At 34.0% G+C, this 17,768-nt stretch overlaps 1 protein-coding gene across 1 annotated transcript in view; it reads right to left on the reverse strand.

The window, feature by feature from the left end:
• LOC108905087 overlaps positions 1-16,259 on the reverse strand; it is a 43,758-nt gene extending 27,499 nt beyond the window's left edge. The window contains exons 1-4 of the mRNA XM_023453960.1: positions 15,758-16,259; positions 9,340-10,221; positions 2,518-2,822; positions 2,190-2,380 (exon numbers count right to left, since the gene is read on the reverse strand). Of these exons, the coding sequence (XP_023309728.1) occupies positions 2,190-2,380; positions 2,518-2,822; positions 9,340-10,221; positions 15,758-16,255 (1,876 nt within the window). The 5' untranslated portion in view covers positions 16,256-16,259. The remainder of the gene's footprint in view (positions 1-2,189; positions 2,381-2,517; positions 2,823-9,339; positions 10,222-15,757) is intronic.
• Positions 16,260-17,768: the final 1,509 nt, after the last annotated feature.

Below are 17,768 nucleotides of genomic sequence, written 5' to 3' on the forward strand. Positions count from 1 at the left end.
AAATTACCTTCGTCTCTCCAAAGGTACCCTATCCGCTTCCAGAGTGTTCCACTGCTGTTCGAGGTGGTTGACGCACTTCGTGCAGCACAGCACCCTGCCGTGGGAATCCATACAGCTGTTCTCGGAGGTGCGGGCCACTTTCGTCAGACACGGGAAGTGCATGGCGTGGGAATTCATGCCCTCCGCGGAGGTACTCACCCATTCCATCTGCGTGCGGGGGTACAGCCCGGCGCAGATGTAGCAGCGGTAACTCTGCGCCCCGGCCTGGCCGTTTACGTCGGGTAGAGGCGACGTCGTTCGGGTTGAAAGGTTCTGGAAAAATGGAACTTAGACATTTGACGGGTTAAGTAGACTTAAAATTTCAAATTGATACATAACAAGTTAATTTGCGACGGGTAAGGGGTGCAGGGAAAATGATTCCATGGGTGTATCATTTTGATGGTTCCAAAAATTGTTAAATATAGAACAACAGACATGTCGATTTTGATAAAAAACTAGATTATCCTTACGAAGTTACTCGCCTTGTAATATTGAAAAGGTAGGTAAGTACTTTTTTGCCTATAAGGGCAGAATTTACTTTACTGCCGCCAACGTAATTTTTTTTTCCTTTTTCTATTGAGATGTAGCCAGCGCTTCCGTTAACCGAACATGTGGCCCCACGAAACGTCTATTTATGTAGTGTTGTAATAGTACGATGAAATAAAATCAGTAAAAGTAGGTACTAAAAGGACAAACAATGAAAAATCGGATGTTGGGAATTTTTCTATTCGTCGACTATGGTAAGGTGCATTATCTATGGCAATCCCTACATCAGGTTCATTGTGAGGAAAAATATATTCAAACTATTTTTGTATCCTCATAGTAATCTCCTGTTCATCATAATTCGAACACAAAAAATCTGGGGGGGGGGCTTTGGGAGCTTTAGTCCCCCCCCAAAGATCTGTAGTGCGATTTTTATCATAGTCGTAGCTGCTGGCGCACGGATGGAGCGGCATCAGTCAAGATTCCTAAAGGGACAGGTTGCCTGACTTTCTACGTCACTGGGTGTGCCGATTGCATCGCGTACTTGATAAATGCATCGCAGTCTGTCATAATTTGTGTTGAGCTGAGAGTCTGTACTTGGTAGTCTGTGATGTACATGTTTTGTAGTTATGCATTTTAGTTTTTCCTATTTTCTGTTGTGATTTTTGAGATATTTTTTGTGATAGTCTGAAAATGTTTAGTTCCTTTTTTTTATGTGATACAAAGTTTTTTTTTATATCTACACTTTTATTTTAAGTTACCAAATATAAAACAATTTATGTATATAATTACAGTGTCCCACCACGAACTCCATCGATAGATATCTGGGAAACCGATCGAAGGATTTTTTTGAAATTGTGACGGTGTGATACAGACCACGAGGCCTATCAAGCTAAAATATTTTCAAGGTCATCGTACTTCCGGTTATACCGCAAGTCGATACTAACTTTCTTATTTTAAATGAAACCCCCTGTATATTATTGCAGTTTTGGCTGTCAGCAAAATTTAGTTTTCCCAGAAACAAAGTTTCACTTAATTTTAGCGCAGAATGCGAATAAAAAAATTAGGGGTTTCCATTTAAAAATTTCGAGTTTTCCACATTTTTTGAACTTCATATTCGATAAAAAAAATTTAGCCACCCCTGTATAAATACTGTAAAATTTTCACGTCAAATTCAACAAATTAGGTCTTCCTCTACAACATGTCCAATTTGCACAAAAAAATAAACCAATGTTTCCGGGGAAACTAATTTTGCTGACAGTCAATTTGTGCTTAAAAATCAAAATATCTCGGAAACGGTCAATCGTAAGTATAGAGTGTGTTTATATGTTTTCAACTTAAAAATAGATGCTCTTTCCAAAAATGCAATAATATACAGGGGATTCCATTTAAAATAAGAAAGTTAGTACATATCCACCTCCGGTATAACCAGAAGTACGCTTGGTAGCCCCCCCCCCCCCCCCCCCNCTTGATACATATCGGATATATATCAAGATATATATATCCGATATATATCAAGATATATATATCCGATATTTGATATTTATATAAATATCATGATATTTGCCAACTTTGATTTTTAGAAAATCTGCTGTTCTTGAAATTTTAATATTAATATCGCAAGAAAAGTTAAAGCAAATAGTATTTTCGCTTCCGTTAGGCCATACCTTGTGGTTTACTATAAATAACTCTCGCCAAAGTGAACTCCGAATGCAGTGCGCAGAGGAAACAATATATGCTCGTCCCCCCCGTCCCGGGATTGCTATTACTGCACACCGTCCTCTCGCTGTTTGTACTAGGAGGGGTGGGGATGCCCCGGTCCCCGTTCGAAGCGACCTCCGGTATAGGAATATCGTACCTGGAAAACACACATTACTCATGAAGTAAAGCAAGGCAATTTAACGATACGTCTTTTATATTACAGCGTATGCCCGGCAAATTATTACCATCAGAAGCTAAAGCGTCAGTGTTCTTTGAGTGATGTCCCCAAATTACCTTCGTCTCTCCAAAGGTACCCTATCCGCTTCCAGAGTGTTCCACTGCTGTTCGAGGTGGTTGACGCACTTCGTGCAGCACAGCACCCTGCCGTGGGAATCCATACAGCTGTTCTCGGAGGTGCGGGCCACTTTCGTCAGACACGGGAAGTGCATGGCGTGGGAATTCATGCCCTCCGCGGAGGTACTCACCCATTCCATCTGCGTGCGGGGGTACAGCCCGGCACAGATGTAGCAGCGGTAACTCTGCGCCCCGGCCTGGCCGTTTACGTCGGGTAGAGGCGACGTCGTTCGGGTTGAAAGGTTCTGGAAAAATGGAACTTAGATATTTGACGGGTCAAGTATACTTAAAATAAAAATTGATACATAACAAGTTAATTTGCGACGGGTAAGGAGTGCAGGAAATATAATTCCATGGGTGTATCATTTTGAGGGTTCCAAAAATTATTAAATAACAACAGATATGTTATTATATTGAAAAGGTAGGTAAGTTCTTTTTTTTTTAATTTACTTTACTGCCGCCAACGTAATATTTTTTCCTTTTTCTATTGAGATGTAGCAAGCGCTTTCGTTAACCGGACATGTGGCCCCCACGAAACGTCTATTTAGTAATAGTGTTGCAATATTACGATGACATAAAATCAGTAAAAGTACTAAAAGGACAATCATCACTGAAAAATCAGATGTGGGGAATTTTTCTATTTGCCGACTATGGTAAGGTGCATTATCTATGGCAATCCCTACACCAGGTTCGTTGTGAGGAAAAATATATTCAAACTATTTTTCAAATACCACTCTGCCTACATCCTCATAGTAATTTCCCGTTCATCACAATTCGAACACATTTCTTATCCAAAAATCTGCTTTCATTTCAGATATGTGTAATCATTAATCGTCGTTCTTTCCCAAGAAGTGCCTTTAATTTCTTAGAAAATCCTTTTTGTCTGTTATTAATATTTAAATCTTGCCAATCTTTGGGGACCATCCACATATGCATATTTTGTCGAGATAAGTCTTCACTTTTGATGTTATTTTTTCTAAATACTCTCTTCGCCATGCTATAATTTCGTTCTATTCTATTAACATACCCTTTGATTTTATTATAAATAATGAAAATTCAAGCCTAGTACACAATAAAATTTCTTGAAACAATCTAGAAAATCGTCTTCTGCGATTACAGTTTGAATTTTCTTTAATGTTGGAAGTTCATCTTCAAAATAAAATCCATGATTCTTCCTACAAATCACTTTTTTAACGTTACTGCCAATTCCAATTTTTTTTGTCGCCTGTTCGTTTTTTTTTACATTTTCACCAACTTTTGTTGCACGATACACTTTTAACAGACACTTTTGTTAAAGAATTGCACAAATTCCCTTATACACACCTGTACATGATTGCATTTTTAACAACTCTTATTGGATTATTGTATGCGGGAGCGCAAATGGCTCCATCTGTCGTGTGGACTCCCAACTGTGCCATTCAAATGGCTACAGTAGGAAGCGACCTGCTATATTGCAGGTACTTGGTTGCACGACTGCCACCCACAGAGGGCGTAACACAATGTTTGAGTTGTCAGTGTTACGAGAAACAACTACTCCGAGAGCTATATGCCCCTACCGGCGTTGAATTATACTCGCAACACCTAGTGCAACAGCTAGGATCGTTTGTCAGTTTACCCACCAGGTACAGACCGGTTTCGGACTGTGGCTTGCAGTCGTGCAACCAAGTACCTGCAATATAGCAGGTTGCTTCCTACTGTAGCCATTTGAATGGCACAGTTGGGAGTCCGCACGACAGATGGAGCCATTTGCGCTCCCGTGTACAATGTATTTCCTTTTCGTGATGATACAACGAAAAACAGCTGGGTTGTTTGTCGGTTGTCGCACCTATGGCACACTGAGGACTAATAAGTCCAAAACCGGTCTGTGCCTGGTGGGTTAAACTGACAAACGACCCTAGCTGTTGCACTAGGTGTTGCGAGTATAATTCAACGCCGGTAGGGGCATATAGCTCTCGGAGTAATTGTTTCTCATAACACTGACAACTCAAATCTTATTCGATTAACTAAAATTTGAAAATAATAAGACGTCTTTCCCATTTGTACGCTTATGACCCCCACCGACACAGGAATTCGATCCATGCCGCCTTAGTTGTCTCTGTTTTTGTACACGAATAGAAATAGGCGCTTATAANCCCCCGTTATGCCACTGACCACATGCCTTCCACATATTATCCATATTTTGTCGAGATAATAAATCTTCACTTTCGATGCTATTTACTCTAAATACTCTCTTCGCCATGCTATAATTTCGTTCTTTTCTATTAACATTGATTTCATTTTAAATAATGAAAATTCGAGCCTAGTACACAATAAAATTTCTTGAGACAATCTAGGAAAATCGTCTTCTGCAATTGCAGTTTGAATTTCCTTTAATGTTGGAAATTCATTTTTAAAATAAAATCCATGATTCTTCCTACAAATCATTTATTTAACGTTACTGCCAATTTCAATTTTTTTTGTCACCTGTTCGGTTTTTTTACATTTTCACCACCTTTTGTTGCACGATGCATTTTTAACGGACACTTCTGTTAAAGAATTGCATTAATTCCCTTATACACTGTACATGATTCCATTTTTAACAACTCTTATTGGATTAACTAAAATTTGAAAATAATAAGGCGTCTTTCCCATTTGTACGCTTATGACCCCCACCGACACAGGAATTGAATCCATGTAGCCCTAGTCATCTCTGTTTTTGTACACGAATATAAATAGGCGCTTATAACAACAGCACATTAAAATTATCTTATAAGACTAAGAAATAGAAAAAAAACTGTTGTTTGATTTATTTGTGACTGTATTGTGGAGTATGACTGTTGGTAACCTTGATAAAATCTAATGTTCTTCAAAACATCATTTATTTATTTTTTATTTATTTAAGACAGCAAGAAGCTTATATTTTTGTAAAGAGGCTACCTTTAGGTCTAAAGAAATCCTATAAATTATACAAAAATATTTAAAATAATTAAGGTCAGTAACTTCTCTCAGTATAACTGGAAATACGAGATTTCTAAAAATATATCCGTTGGTTATTTTACTTTTGTAACCAATCAAATATCATTTTTTGATTAGTTTCGAACCAATCTCATCATAGTACTGACAAAACTAGAGTGTACCGAATTTTTATCACCGGTCACAAATACTATAGATACATCATAAGGGACTATGATTTTCCCAGAAAATTTTTGTTTTGCATTTTTTTAGGCAAAATCATAAGTGTAATCTTTTTTAATTGATTAAACCACAACACAGCTTCTGCTATACCTATTTGATATATTAAAATTCAATTCAATTACCTAATAATAGGTTTTTTTTAAGTTAAAATCACATGGTTTTCCCGCAATAAAAATTCTAATAGACACGGATTTTGTAAGTATAATTGATCGACTTGAAATGTGACATTTGGTTATAACATATTGAGTGAATACGTCTGTGATAAAAAAATTATCTATCCCTAGACAATTAAATTTTGAGATATGACAGTTTGTGAAATATCACAAATTGTAAAACGTAGAATGTAGAAATCATTGACATTCTTCTTAAAATTTCAGAAAGAAAGAAATAAAGATTACACTCCTGAGTTTTACCATGAAAAACAGAAACACACAAAGAAATTAAATGCTTCAAAAATATTTTCACAAAGAAATCATTTTAATACAATTTTTTTATCATTATAATTTTGAAACATATATAAGTTTAGGAAGCATTTACTTACCATGCTATGCATATATCGACTATTTATATTTCTTTCAAGTGTGGAACTTTCTTTATAAAACGAGAAAACAACTCGTTTAAATGAAAATGTGGCTTATTATTTTTCCCCGCTCGCCCTTTTCATAAATTAAACCGGAATAAATCTAGATCACTCCGTATATAAATTATTGGACGTGACTTAAGTCTATCGTCACTCCTTACGTAATGCCGCAACAAAGACCTTTTGTATACCATTATTTATATAAATATTTATAAAATCATATACCTACAATAAACAAGTTTAAGTAAATAAAAATATAATTCGCTCGTGGTATGGCTGCGAAATACTTTTTTTATCTTAGTTCCTCCGAGGGTTATCAGCGCATCCTTTAAGATCAAATGTCACACGAAATGTCTGCAAACACAAAATATTCACACACACCTAGAATGACTTATCTGTAGTCTTTGTGTAATATTCTGAATAAATATAAATAAATTTCTGCAGATGGTTTCCGTTGCGATCAAAACGAATAAAATCTTTAACAGAGGTCTGTCAAGAGGTTTTTTTGCAATAAAATTCTTCATTGTGACTAGAACTTTGAGATGCTTCAAAGCTCTGTAACTTAAATCGAAAAGTAAGATGTAAAAATTGAGGAAAAAAAACAGTTAAAAAACGATTTACATGAACGTTTGGAGTGAATCAAAAAAATTACGTAAGGGTATGGTATCTCGCTTAGATAAGATATTATACAAAGAAGAAACACAGTTTGATAACGGATTAGCCAAGAATCATGCTGTTTATACCCAAAACGTCAAATTACTGGCTTCCTAATCTTTCTTACGATAAAACTCTAATGAAATCATGCCTGTGTCTAGCACTGTTATTGTTTAAACTAAATAAAAATTTGAGCAACAGCGTGTTAATTAAAATTTAATAATCATTACGTCAACTAATTTTATAATTATGACGGTAACCACTTCAGCAGTATTATGACCCAGTAAGAAGTATTTTGGGACTCGCAATTCAAGTGAATTTTTTTATGCATGGACTTCTGAGATTTTTTTTTTCTAAGGAACAGGCTTTTTAATTAAAAATTTAACTTCGTGGCACCAATGGGCGCCATTTAAAACCCAGGATTTTAATTTTTATTTTTTTTACATAGGCTTAAATTTTTAAATTTATAAGTTTCTTCATGAGTTTAAAAATTCAGGTAGCGAATTGTTGACGCTGCCGATTACAATTGGTAAAGAAGGTTCTACGTTACATAGAAGCTGAGGTATTACAAATTTGACATTGTCAGTTTTTTCCTGGTTAAGAGGAAGATAACCCCACTACCACTCCCTGAAGAGCTACTGCCGCGTACCCTTACTTTGACGGGCTCTGGATTGATCAATTATGGGCAAATTCAATTAAAATTTACAGAGCATAAAGTTTAAACTTTCATTTACAAAATGTTAAAATTTCAGGTCTTAATGTTTATAACAAATTGCTGATTTAAAAAAAAAATGCTAACTCCGGACCTATTGGTCGTAGAAACTTGTTTTTTTTTTCAATTTGTAGGTTTTTTACGAGCTTTTTAACTTTTTGATTTTAATTATTCAGGTAAATGTATATATTTTTTCGTATTACCATTTGCATTTTTTCACCAGTAATTCAATTGTAAGGGTATGCATAGTAGTATTTCCCATAAGAACTTATGTTAAATATTCAAATTTTTGGCATTAATTAAAAACAAAAATAAATCGATAAATAATCTGAGAATATTTCACAGAATTTAATTATTTCGCACTGCAAAAATAATATTCTCAATAATCGATCCTCCTTAATTTGTGATCTCAATGTCAGTGACCTTTGACATTGACCTACTTTAGGAGAACCACAATAACATTAATCCTAGGTGGGCAAAAAACAAATGGTCAACAACATTTATTTTAGTTTCCAGTTTATCGGTTTACGAAATGGTGTTTGTAGCACGGTAGGCAATTTCACGACTTTCTGTGTGAATTATTTTTGTTTTAACTGAAACTGAAATAGAATTTGTATAGTGCAATGTTGTGTTTTATTAAGTTTAATTTTCTCCCAGAATTTTAAGAGGTATTTAATGAAGACACGTGGCGTAAATGTATATCTTATAGTTAAACTTATAAACTTATAAAAAATACGGGTCCCCTAAATTTGTCTTAAGAATCTATGACCAAATTTTGTTGCATGAATTTCGGGACACCCTGTATAGAACCGCCATATCCGATGTTGTTAACTAGATTAATATGTACATATATAAGATTTTTAACGGTATAAACTGGTTACACATTTTCTTTGAAAATTCAACTCAATATTTGCATTAAAATGTAGCTATCCAGTGCAGTACATTGTAGAGACGGGTGTACCACAAGGTTTAGTTCTCGGCCCAATTCATTTTCTGATTTATATGAATGACTTAAATTCTATTTCAACAAACACAGACTTTACTAGCTACGCAGACGACACTTCTTTAATTCTCTCTGGATCGCTTGGAATTTAAAAAGTACAACAAATTGACTGATGAATTAAAAGGGAATATTTATTTAAAGGTGTTTAAAAGCAATTTTTAATGAAATTATGTTCTCTATTGGCATTTTTGTTAAATGTTAAGAGAAGAAATTCAGTTTTCACAATGGAATCTTAGAAAAAACACTTATGATAAGTGTTTTTATAGACATCTGTATAAATATGGCCCCCATTCAAAGTTGCACCCTGTATACATACATAACACCAAAACGTAGAATAATTTAAACAGCATTTACAGAAGGTTACCGCAAAGATACGAAGACTACATATCTAACTGTTGTTCTAGGGAAACCCTGGAATTAGATCAACCATAAAACCCACAAAATTTTCTGCTTGACGAGCAAACTATAATTGTTCAAGTGACGGTACAAAAAAGTTCCATACTTCAAACGTTCTGAAGCTAAAATTCTACAAATTTGGAGGCAGAAATTTAAGTCGGTTGCCTCGTCAAGCACCCGAAAGCCCAACATCACCGAAACCGGAACAAATTCAAAAGTTTTTATGCAAACGTAAAAACTCACCCTCAAATTCTGCCGGTTTTCCAGAGCCGCCTGTTTCTTCTTGCTGGTCACCAAGGCGGAGGAATTGATGTCGTACGGCTTGTACCTAATGTCGGAACCAGCGCTGTTGGCGGGCGACTTCACCGTGCTGGGCCTCGAGGAGTTGCTATTGTGAAATTGCACGTCGGTAACGGACACGTGATTGTTAGCCAGCGCGCTCGGGTCCCCTCCGAACACCTGGTGCTTCTGGGGTATAGACTTGTAACAGATCGAACACACTTGCACCATGCCCTGGGGGCTGATAGGGCTAGCCCCGGGCGGGGGCTTTAGAGTCTGTATGAACGGAAAATACGGCTCCTTCTCCGAGTTCGGGCAGGAATACAACAGGCGTATGCTGCTCGAGGGGTACTCCAACGCGCAGGTGTAACAGATGAATGTGGTGGTGTCCAACGTAGAACTCTGCCTTTTCCGTAGGGTGTAATTCCGGTCGCCGTGCGACACGCCCTGAGCCTCGAACATCTGCCACTGTTTCAGTAAATGTTGCTGGCAGTCGACGCAGGCCTGCACTCTGCCTGCCGAGTCAATGGGTCTGCTCCTGCTCGGGCGGGGGTGTTCTATTAAACTCTGAAAGAAAGGTTTGTTGGGCGGGAAGTCCGCCAACCTCTTCGAGGCGACGTAGTCCAGGCTGCCCCGTTTGAATTCGTCACCGCAGACGTAGCACACCTCCGTTATGGAATTCTTGTCGGGCATGCTGAGGTCGAGGATGTCGGTGCCGGTCGACGAGTTTGAATTTTGGCTGTGATACACGGGCACGGGTATTGACTGAACGATAGGCTGCGGGTGGGTCAAATCTAGAGCTCCTTCGGTAACCATGTCTTGCTCCTCCCGTTCTATAGCGGGCATCTACAAATAAATATTTTATTCACTATAAAACGGTGAATTACGAGGGTGGATGAAATAGTAAAGAGATTTGTACGAGGTGATCCACGATTTTATTTTTATTGTGATTTACTTTGCTATAATAATAATAATAATAATAATAATAATAATAATAATAATATCTCTACTTCTCATTCTAACCACGAGAATTAGCCCAGAAGTCGAAGACTTGTGCGGGAGAGGAGGCGGCATATTATTATTAAGCAGGCCACATTTGCGCCCAGGAACGACTTATATTGGTATTGAAATAAATGAACATAAAAGATATAGACGTATATAAATAATTCTGCGAAACCAGAATATGCAATCAGAAATCAATTACAGATTTTGGTGAAAGGGAAAAAACATCGATATATAAATTGTTTAAAAAATACAAAAGTTAGTAAGTAATTTTTGTTTTATCATTTGGAACTTAGAAGTACCAAATTTGGTTTTTCTAGGTTAAAATATATACACCAAGAGCATTAATCGACAGTAAGTAGAGTTCAATTGAAGCACTTTAAAGGGTTGATAAGGTTGATGATGCACCATTAAAATGTGACAGAATTTTTTAACCTGTTGGTAGACTTAAAAAATTATTACATTGTTTTATGGGCAATTTAATTAAAACTTTTCTTATTCTTGTTAATTTTCAAAAAACCTTGTTATTTTCAACAAAAACACGAATAACAAATAATACATATTGTAGCTGTTATTTAAAATCATCGAAAATTCAAAAGTTGGCTATGAATTTAAAAGTCAAACTTGACGATCAGGAAAAAAGTTAGAATAAGAATAATTTAATAAAAAAACAAACAACTTAAACAACAGAAATAACAAACAATTTGCACTGATAAGTTATAAAAATTGTTCAAAATAATCACCGTTATCTCTCGGACATAAATTTATTCTTCGTCGTTCTGCAGATTTTTGACATTTTAATTAATAGCCAACTTTTGAATTTTCGATGATTTTAAATAACAGCTACAATTATTATTATTAGTTATTTGTGTTTTTGTTGTAAATGACAAATTTTTTTTGAAAACTAACAGCAAGTTTTAGAATTAAATTCCCCATAAAACAAAGTAATAATTAATAATAAGTTGCATCATCCCTTACCAACCCTTTAAAATGCTTCAATTGAACTCTACTTACTGTCGATTAATGCTCTTGGTACAATCACATCGTCTGCCAAATTTCGTTTTACTAAGTTCAAGTATAACTGACATGAGATATTGATTTTTTTTCAAAATTTGAAACCCCACTTTCAGGGTCTATAACTTCTCAACTTAGTATAAAAGTAAGCTACGTTAAATCGCCATATTTTGGGTTTCCCACATGCTCCTGCTCTGTGTCGCTTGCGAAACACCCTGTATATTTGCATTGAGTGTGAAATATTTGTATAAATATGCCCAAAAAATTACTTACGATACAAGAATGGGATATGTGAAAGCTGTGTTATTTACTTTTTTATTTCTAAATTTACACCAGGTGAATAATGTTTGCACCAGATGAAAAGGAAATTGATAAATATATCAGCAGAAATCTAATTTTTCAAAAATATTGTCTTATCCCCCTCTTATACGGAGGTCATCAATTGAACATCAATTTAAAAAGGCATGTCCAAGGAAAACTGTATTTTTTTTGCAGAAAACATGTTACAAATATTGATTTCCATTCAAACCGAAAGTTCAACAAATGAAAAACTATTACTGAAGCGTTTTTGAGGTATTTTGATCATTTTCACATTTTCTGAGTCCACAAGACATTTTACATGTTTTATCTCATGTACAACTAATTGTAAATCACAATAAAAAGAGAATTATGGATAACCATGTATTTGAACAACGTAATAAGTAGAATGTGAGGCGTAATAAATTTTTCATACAATAAAATATTATTTTATTCTGAAAAGGTAATAAATTAATTTAAAAAAATATACGTTCTCTTATTAACTGTACTTAAGTTGATTCAAATAAATAGAAAAAAATTATTCTAGTAAATCTTACCAAATGAAGTCAATGTTCTTCGATACCAGAAGTCTAGTTATGTCAAAGATATCAAACCCCACAGACAAGACTCCTAACTGCGGATATTGCGGGAAATAACTACTTTATGCTAGTTGGAGAATGTAGTCCAGAGAGTAGTTGTATCCCGCAATATCAGCAATTAGAAATCTTGTACGAAAGTTTCTGATTTCTAGTACTGAAGAACACCGACTAATAACATTATTTAGAAAAATAATTTTGAATTTGAATTAGCTTAATATATTTAAAGTAGAGTAAAAAAACGTACTAAATTTATTACCAATTGAAAGTGCAACTATATCTAAAAGTAAATCCACCCTCACAGTTTGATATTATTGCATTCAATATAAAAAAAAGTGTTAAAACTCATAAAAACGTTAAATTTACAATAATTATGATTGTGATATACGGACTCATAAAAACATTTACAAAAGAGATTTACGGTAGAAAATTACATGCGATCGGTAAAAAATTACGTCAATCATTTTACTACAGAGGTTTATCCAAACAATCAGGCTACTTAACACACAAAACCATAAACACACAATATGTTTGAGTAGCAATTAACATCATGTGAATCAAAGGGGTTAGAAGAAAATTCCTGGTCAAACACTACACGCACTCAAACAGCAACTGACGAATACGTTTGGTTTACGGCTTAATCAAATTCCGTAAAGGTCAAATTTTTACAGCCGTGTAGTAGAGGATAGTAAACACAGATTTTATCTAACTCCACAGCAAAACATGTATTTCCACTGACTGAATTTATTGAATAAATAATATCATGTTATAAAAAATGTCTGCGGGTATGTCACAATCAAATATTACTTGTTACATTCCAGATTTATTCGGTTCTCACGAAACATCTTTGATAAGATCACTTCACACAATCTCAAACGTACTGAATTAAAATTCTATAAACTAGATTTAAAATGCACAAATAAGAGTGTGTATGTGAAAACAACACTCAAGGCTAAGGTAGTTCATTTACATAATATTAAGATTTGCATTATTATCAAATATATATTCGATTTTAAATAATACCTGCTAAAGCGTGACTGTTTATTTGTGAATGATTTCGAATACTGATTATTCTAAAACTAAAAAGCCGTCAGGATGAGGTAATCATCTGTGAAACCCATTACTTGCCTAAGATCAACTTCTACCGGAGTATGTTCGTTAAAAAACTTGAAGGAAATAGTGACAGATTATCCAAACACGATTTTAAGGTAATCTAACCTTTCTGACCTTTAACCCATTGACCCATACCCAATTGACAAAACGGTGATTTCACATTTTAATTACTGTGCCGAATGGCAAAAAAATTACATATCGCGAAACATGAGACATATTTGATGTCCTCCAGTAGCGATAACTAATTCTTTTTTGTACTTTTATACATAACATATATTATCACAGAGTAATCATAAAACTTTTTTAATTGTGATGGAATTTAAAATATTTAAACATTTTTCCAATAGGCACAACCTTACGTGGTTTTAAAGTGAAAATAGGAGAGTTAAAAGTACACAGAACATATATTTGGAGCTGGCAAACATATTGATTCTATAAATTATAACTTGTTAGATAATCAAGTATAAGTTGCTTAAGTTAAATTGAAAGGCAGAACGGGCAAAAGAAAGACATTATTTTCATTATTATTTGTCATATTTTATCTAGAAAATCTCACTCAAGATAAACAAACTAAGTTACTCTCTTAACAGTAGATGTAAAAAGGTTTTATTCATAAATATACGTACACATGTAACTAAAAATTTTGTAAACATTGCAATTAACAATTCTTAATCCATAAATAGTTCATAAAATTGTGTCACCTTTTAACACATTTTTTTATGCAAAATTAGCAACATATCTGTTGCGAGAAATGTTTGTTTTTCTGTTATATCAATTTATAACACACAAGTAACTAGTTATCATTAATTTTAAAATAAAATTCGAGAATATTTAGAAAAAATTCTGAATTTGCTCTAAAATACAGGGTGTTTTGCATAAGAACCGACACAAAGCAGGGGCATGTAGGAGACCCAAAATATGGTGATTTAACGCAACTTACCTTTATACTAAGCTGCACCCCGAGTTGTTACAGGCCTTGAAAGTGGGGTTTCAAATTTCGAAAAAAATCAACATCTTAGTTATACTTGGACTTGGAAAAATCAAATTTGATACTTAGAAAAACTAAATTTGATGTGTGCGTGCAAAGAGTATTGCCCACAGAAGAGGAAATAATTGCCCACAACTTTGGCCTGTACTATCACCAGATCTCAACAAATGCGACTTCTTTCTTTGGGGAACGTTAAAAAAATTTGTGTATTCCTCCCCAGCTGCATCTCGAACAGAATTGTGGTATCGCATTACAAATAAATGCACATTCATTTGAAACAATCAGCTGTTATTAAATAGAGTAGACTTCAATTTTCAACGAAGAATAAATTTAGGCCTGAGAGAAAACGGTGATCATTTTAAACAATTTCTATAACTTATCAGGGCATATTGTATGTTATTTCTGTTGTTTAAGTTGTTTGTTTTTCTATTAAATTATTCTTATTCCAACTTTTCTCCTGATTGTCAAGTTTGACGGTTAAATGCATAGCCAACTTTTGAATTTTCTATGATTTTAAATAACAAGTACAAAACGTATTAATAGTTATTCGTGTTTTTGTTGAAAACAATAAAATTTTTTGGAAACTAACAAGAGTAAGAAAAGTTTTAGAATTAAGTTCCTCATAAAATAAGGTAATCATTTTTTAAGTCCGCCAACGGGTTAAAAAATTCTGTCACATTTCAATGGTGCATCATCACTTATCAACCCTTTAAAATGCTTTCCCTATGTGCCCCTCCTCTCTGTCAGTTCTTATACGAAACACCCTGTATATGTAAAAATTACCAAAAAAAAACAATTGTCATGTAAGGGTTGCAATATATTGGCCAATTTATTGTTCGAATTTAAAGCTATTAACTTTTAAAATAAAAAAAATCGTGATAACGAACCATAATAGCTTAAAAAATTTAAAATAAAAATGGTGGAGTTTAAGTTTTTACTGAATACATGCAAAAAGTCACTAAAGATCACCGTAATTTTGTAACTGAAAACTATGAAATAAAAATAAATTACTGACTAATTTGGTGATTTTTAGTAACTTTTTGTATCCAATAGTACCAATTTTAGGTACATTCTACAGTTTTGACATTTGTTTTTATTTTAAAGTCAAAAAATCAATACAGTTGTTATTGCAATATATCTCCTGGTTTGCAATTATATGACTGAGTTTTAATTTAAAACTTAATATTGAAAAATATTGTGAACGTTAAAAATTTCTTTAAAAATTTATTGTGTTAAAAATTGGTAAATATAATATGTATTTTTTTCTGTATTAAGTATGTAGGTACGAATACAACTTGCCCAAGTTTTAAAAACATTTATAACATCTCAATTTCCATCAGAATCGACGAGACCTGTTAAAAATGAACCATACCTGGGGCAGCCTCGACGAACCCTTGGTCTTGACAAGTTCTTCCCTCTGAGCAACCGGCCTGGGCACAACAGAGCCCACACCCTCGCTATTCAGACCAAGCACCTGAGCAGCGTACTCCCCCTGAAGCCCCATGTCGGCCCCCGTGTAGGGGCCATTGTCGACCCGTTTCAGCCAATACAGCCTCTGCGAGTGGGGCTGAGCCGTAATCTCATGCGAGTCCCACTGTTGCAATAGAAGCGTGTAACACAGGTAGCAAGCCTTGACGGCATACTCATTTTTGGACACGTAACCGGCGGGAGGTTCGTGGGACTCCAAAAAAGGGAAATACGGCTCTTTCGGCTTGTTAGGTACGGGTTTGACGTTCAAGTAGTAACTCTGCTGGTGGCTGCGGTTGCCGCACACAAAACACACTTCTAAGTTTTCTGGCAGTTGGTTAGAAACTGGAATTGCATCTGATGGTATCTCTTTTTTCACTTGCACTTTGTCCATTGTTTGCATCGCAAACCTGGAAGAATGGGCACTTCATGTAACCTTGCGAAATGAATTATAAATTGCCTCAAATTCAGTGTGAAAGATATCTAGTGTTCTAAATTAAATTTTCTCGCTACATTGTGTGTAATTAATTCATAAATGATGGAATCGGATGCAAGCAACTAAAACTATTTTTTAACAGCCTTCACGTATTCATATGCATTTTCTTAAGCCAGCATACATGTTTAATACATTTTTTTAATAAAAATCGTAAAATACTTATTGTATAGAGCTCCTTAAATTACATTGTATTAAATAAATACAATTTTCGTATCATGATTAAAAATGAGATTTGTACTCATTCTAAGAACGATGGTTATCTGTAGACGGTACTTTTCACAAAATAATGGCAATTTAAATAAATAAGATAATTTTATAGCCCGTGGAATATTACCTAAGTTTTTTATATACCTAAATCATTTTTTGTACGTTACATCGTAAATAAATAATATAAAATTTGGCGTGTATATACAAACTCACAATTTAAATAGATAAGGGAGATTTATTATTTGTGAAACAATGAACCATTTCTAATATATACAACTTTTTGAACCTTGACACTGGCCTTTTCACTTTCAAATTGACAGAACCTGTTTCATTTTTTAATGGGTTTTACAAAAAATGCCTAAGATGTCACAATGAATTTTAACTTTTAATAGGTACCTATTTGGGTGTAATTTAAAATGTGTATAAACAATATTTCAATTCAAAATGCATGTTCATTAGAATTTTGAATTAAATATGTTCCCTCTTAACTTTACCATACATTTATACAAAATCTTATTAATTAATGAAAAAAGTTTTTAAAATCTAAAATAATCAATATTTAGTTATATCATAAAGCTAAGTATTAAAGATATAACAAAAAAAAAAGGAGTGAATGATTTGAACTTGGCAAAAAAATTGTTCATGAAATTTTAAACAAATGAAATATAAACATTTAAAAGTTGCGCAATTTTTAAGGCATTAATATTTACAGTATACACTTGGATAAATATTTTTGCAGATGCCCATAAACAGCAAATTTATACAAAAGCTTCTATTGGTTATTTAAAAGTTGTAAATCAATCACCAATTGTAATTTTTCAAATGTAATGAAGATTTAGATGTCTTTTTAGGAAGATCATTACAAAAGAATATAACTTTTTATTTAACCTTAATTTCAATATGTATTATAAATAAATGATAATACCTAAATGATCAGTCACTGACACCAAAAGGGCACATTGAATCCTTGCTGTGCTCTCAAAGTTTAATGAAAAGAGCCCTTTACAAGTATTTATTTAAAATACCTATGAAACCTTGTTTCCGAAATTAAATTAAATACAAGATGAAGTTACTAATTTCCAGAGAAAAACAATTTTTCTGTCCATAAATTAGCTTATATAAAAATATTTAAAATGGAATATAATGGATATAACATGAACATGGCATATAGAACTACATCTAGACATGTTTATCTATCAACTTACTTGAGATA

This window comes from Anoplophora glabripennis, unplaced genomic scaffold (genome assembly GCF_000390285.2).
Source record: "Anoplophora glabripennis isolate ALB-LARVAE unplaced genomic scaffold, Agla_2.0 scaffold129, whole genome shotgun sequence".
Lineage (NCBI taxonomy): Eukaryota > Metazoa > Arthropoda > Insecta > Coleoptera > Cerambycidae > Anoplophora > Anoplophora glabripennis.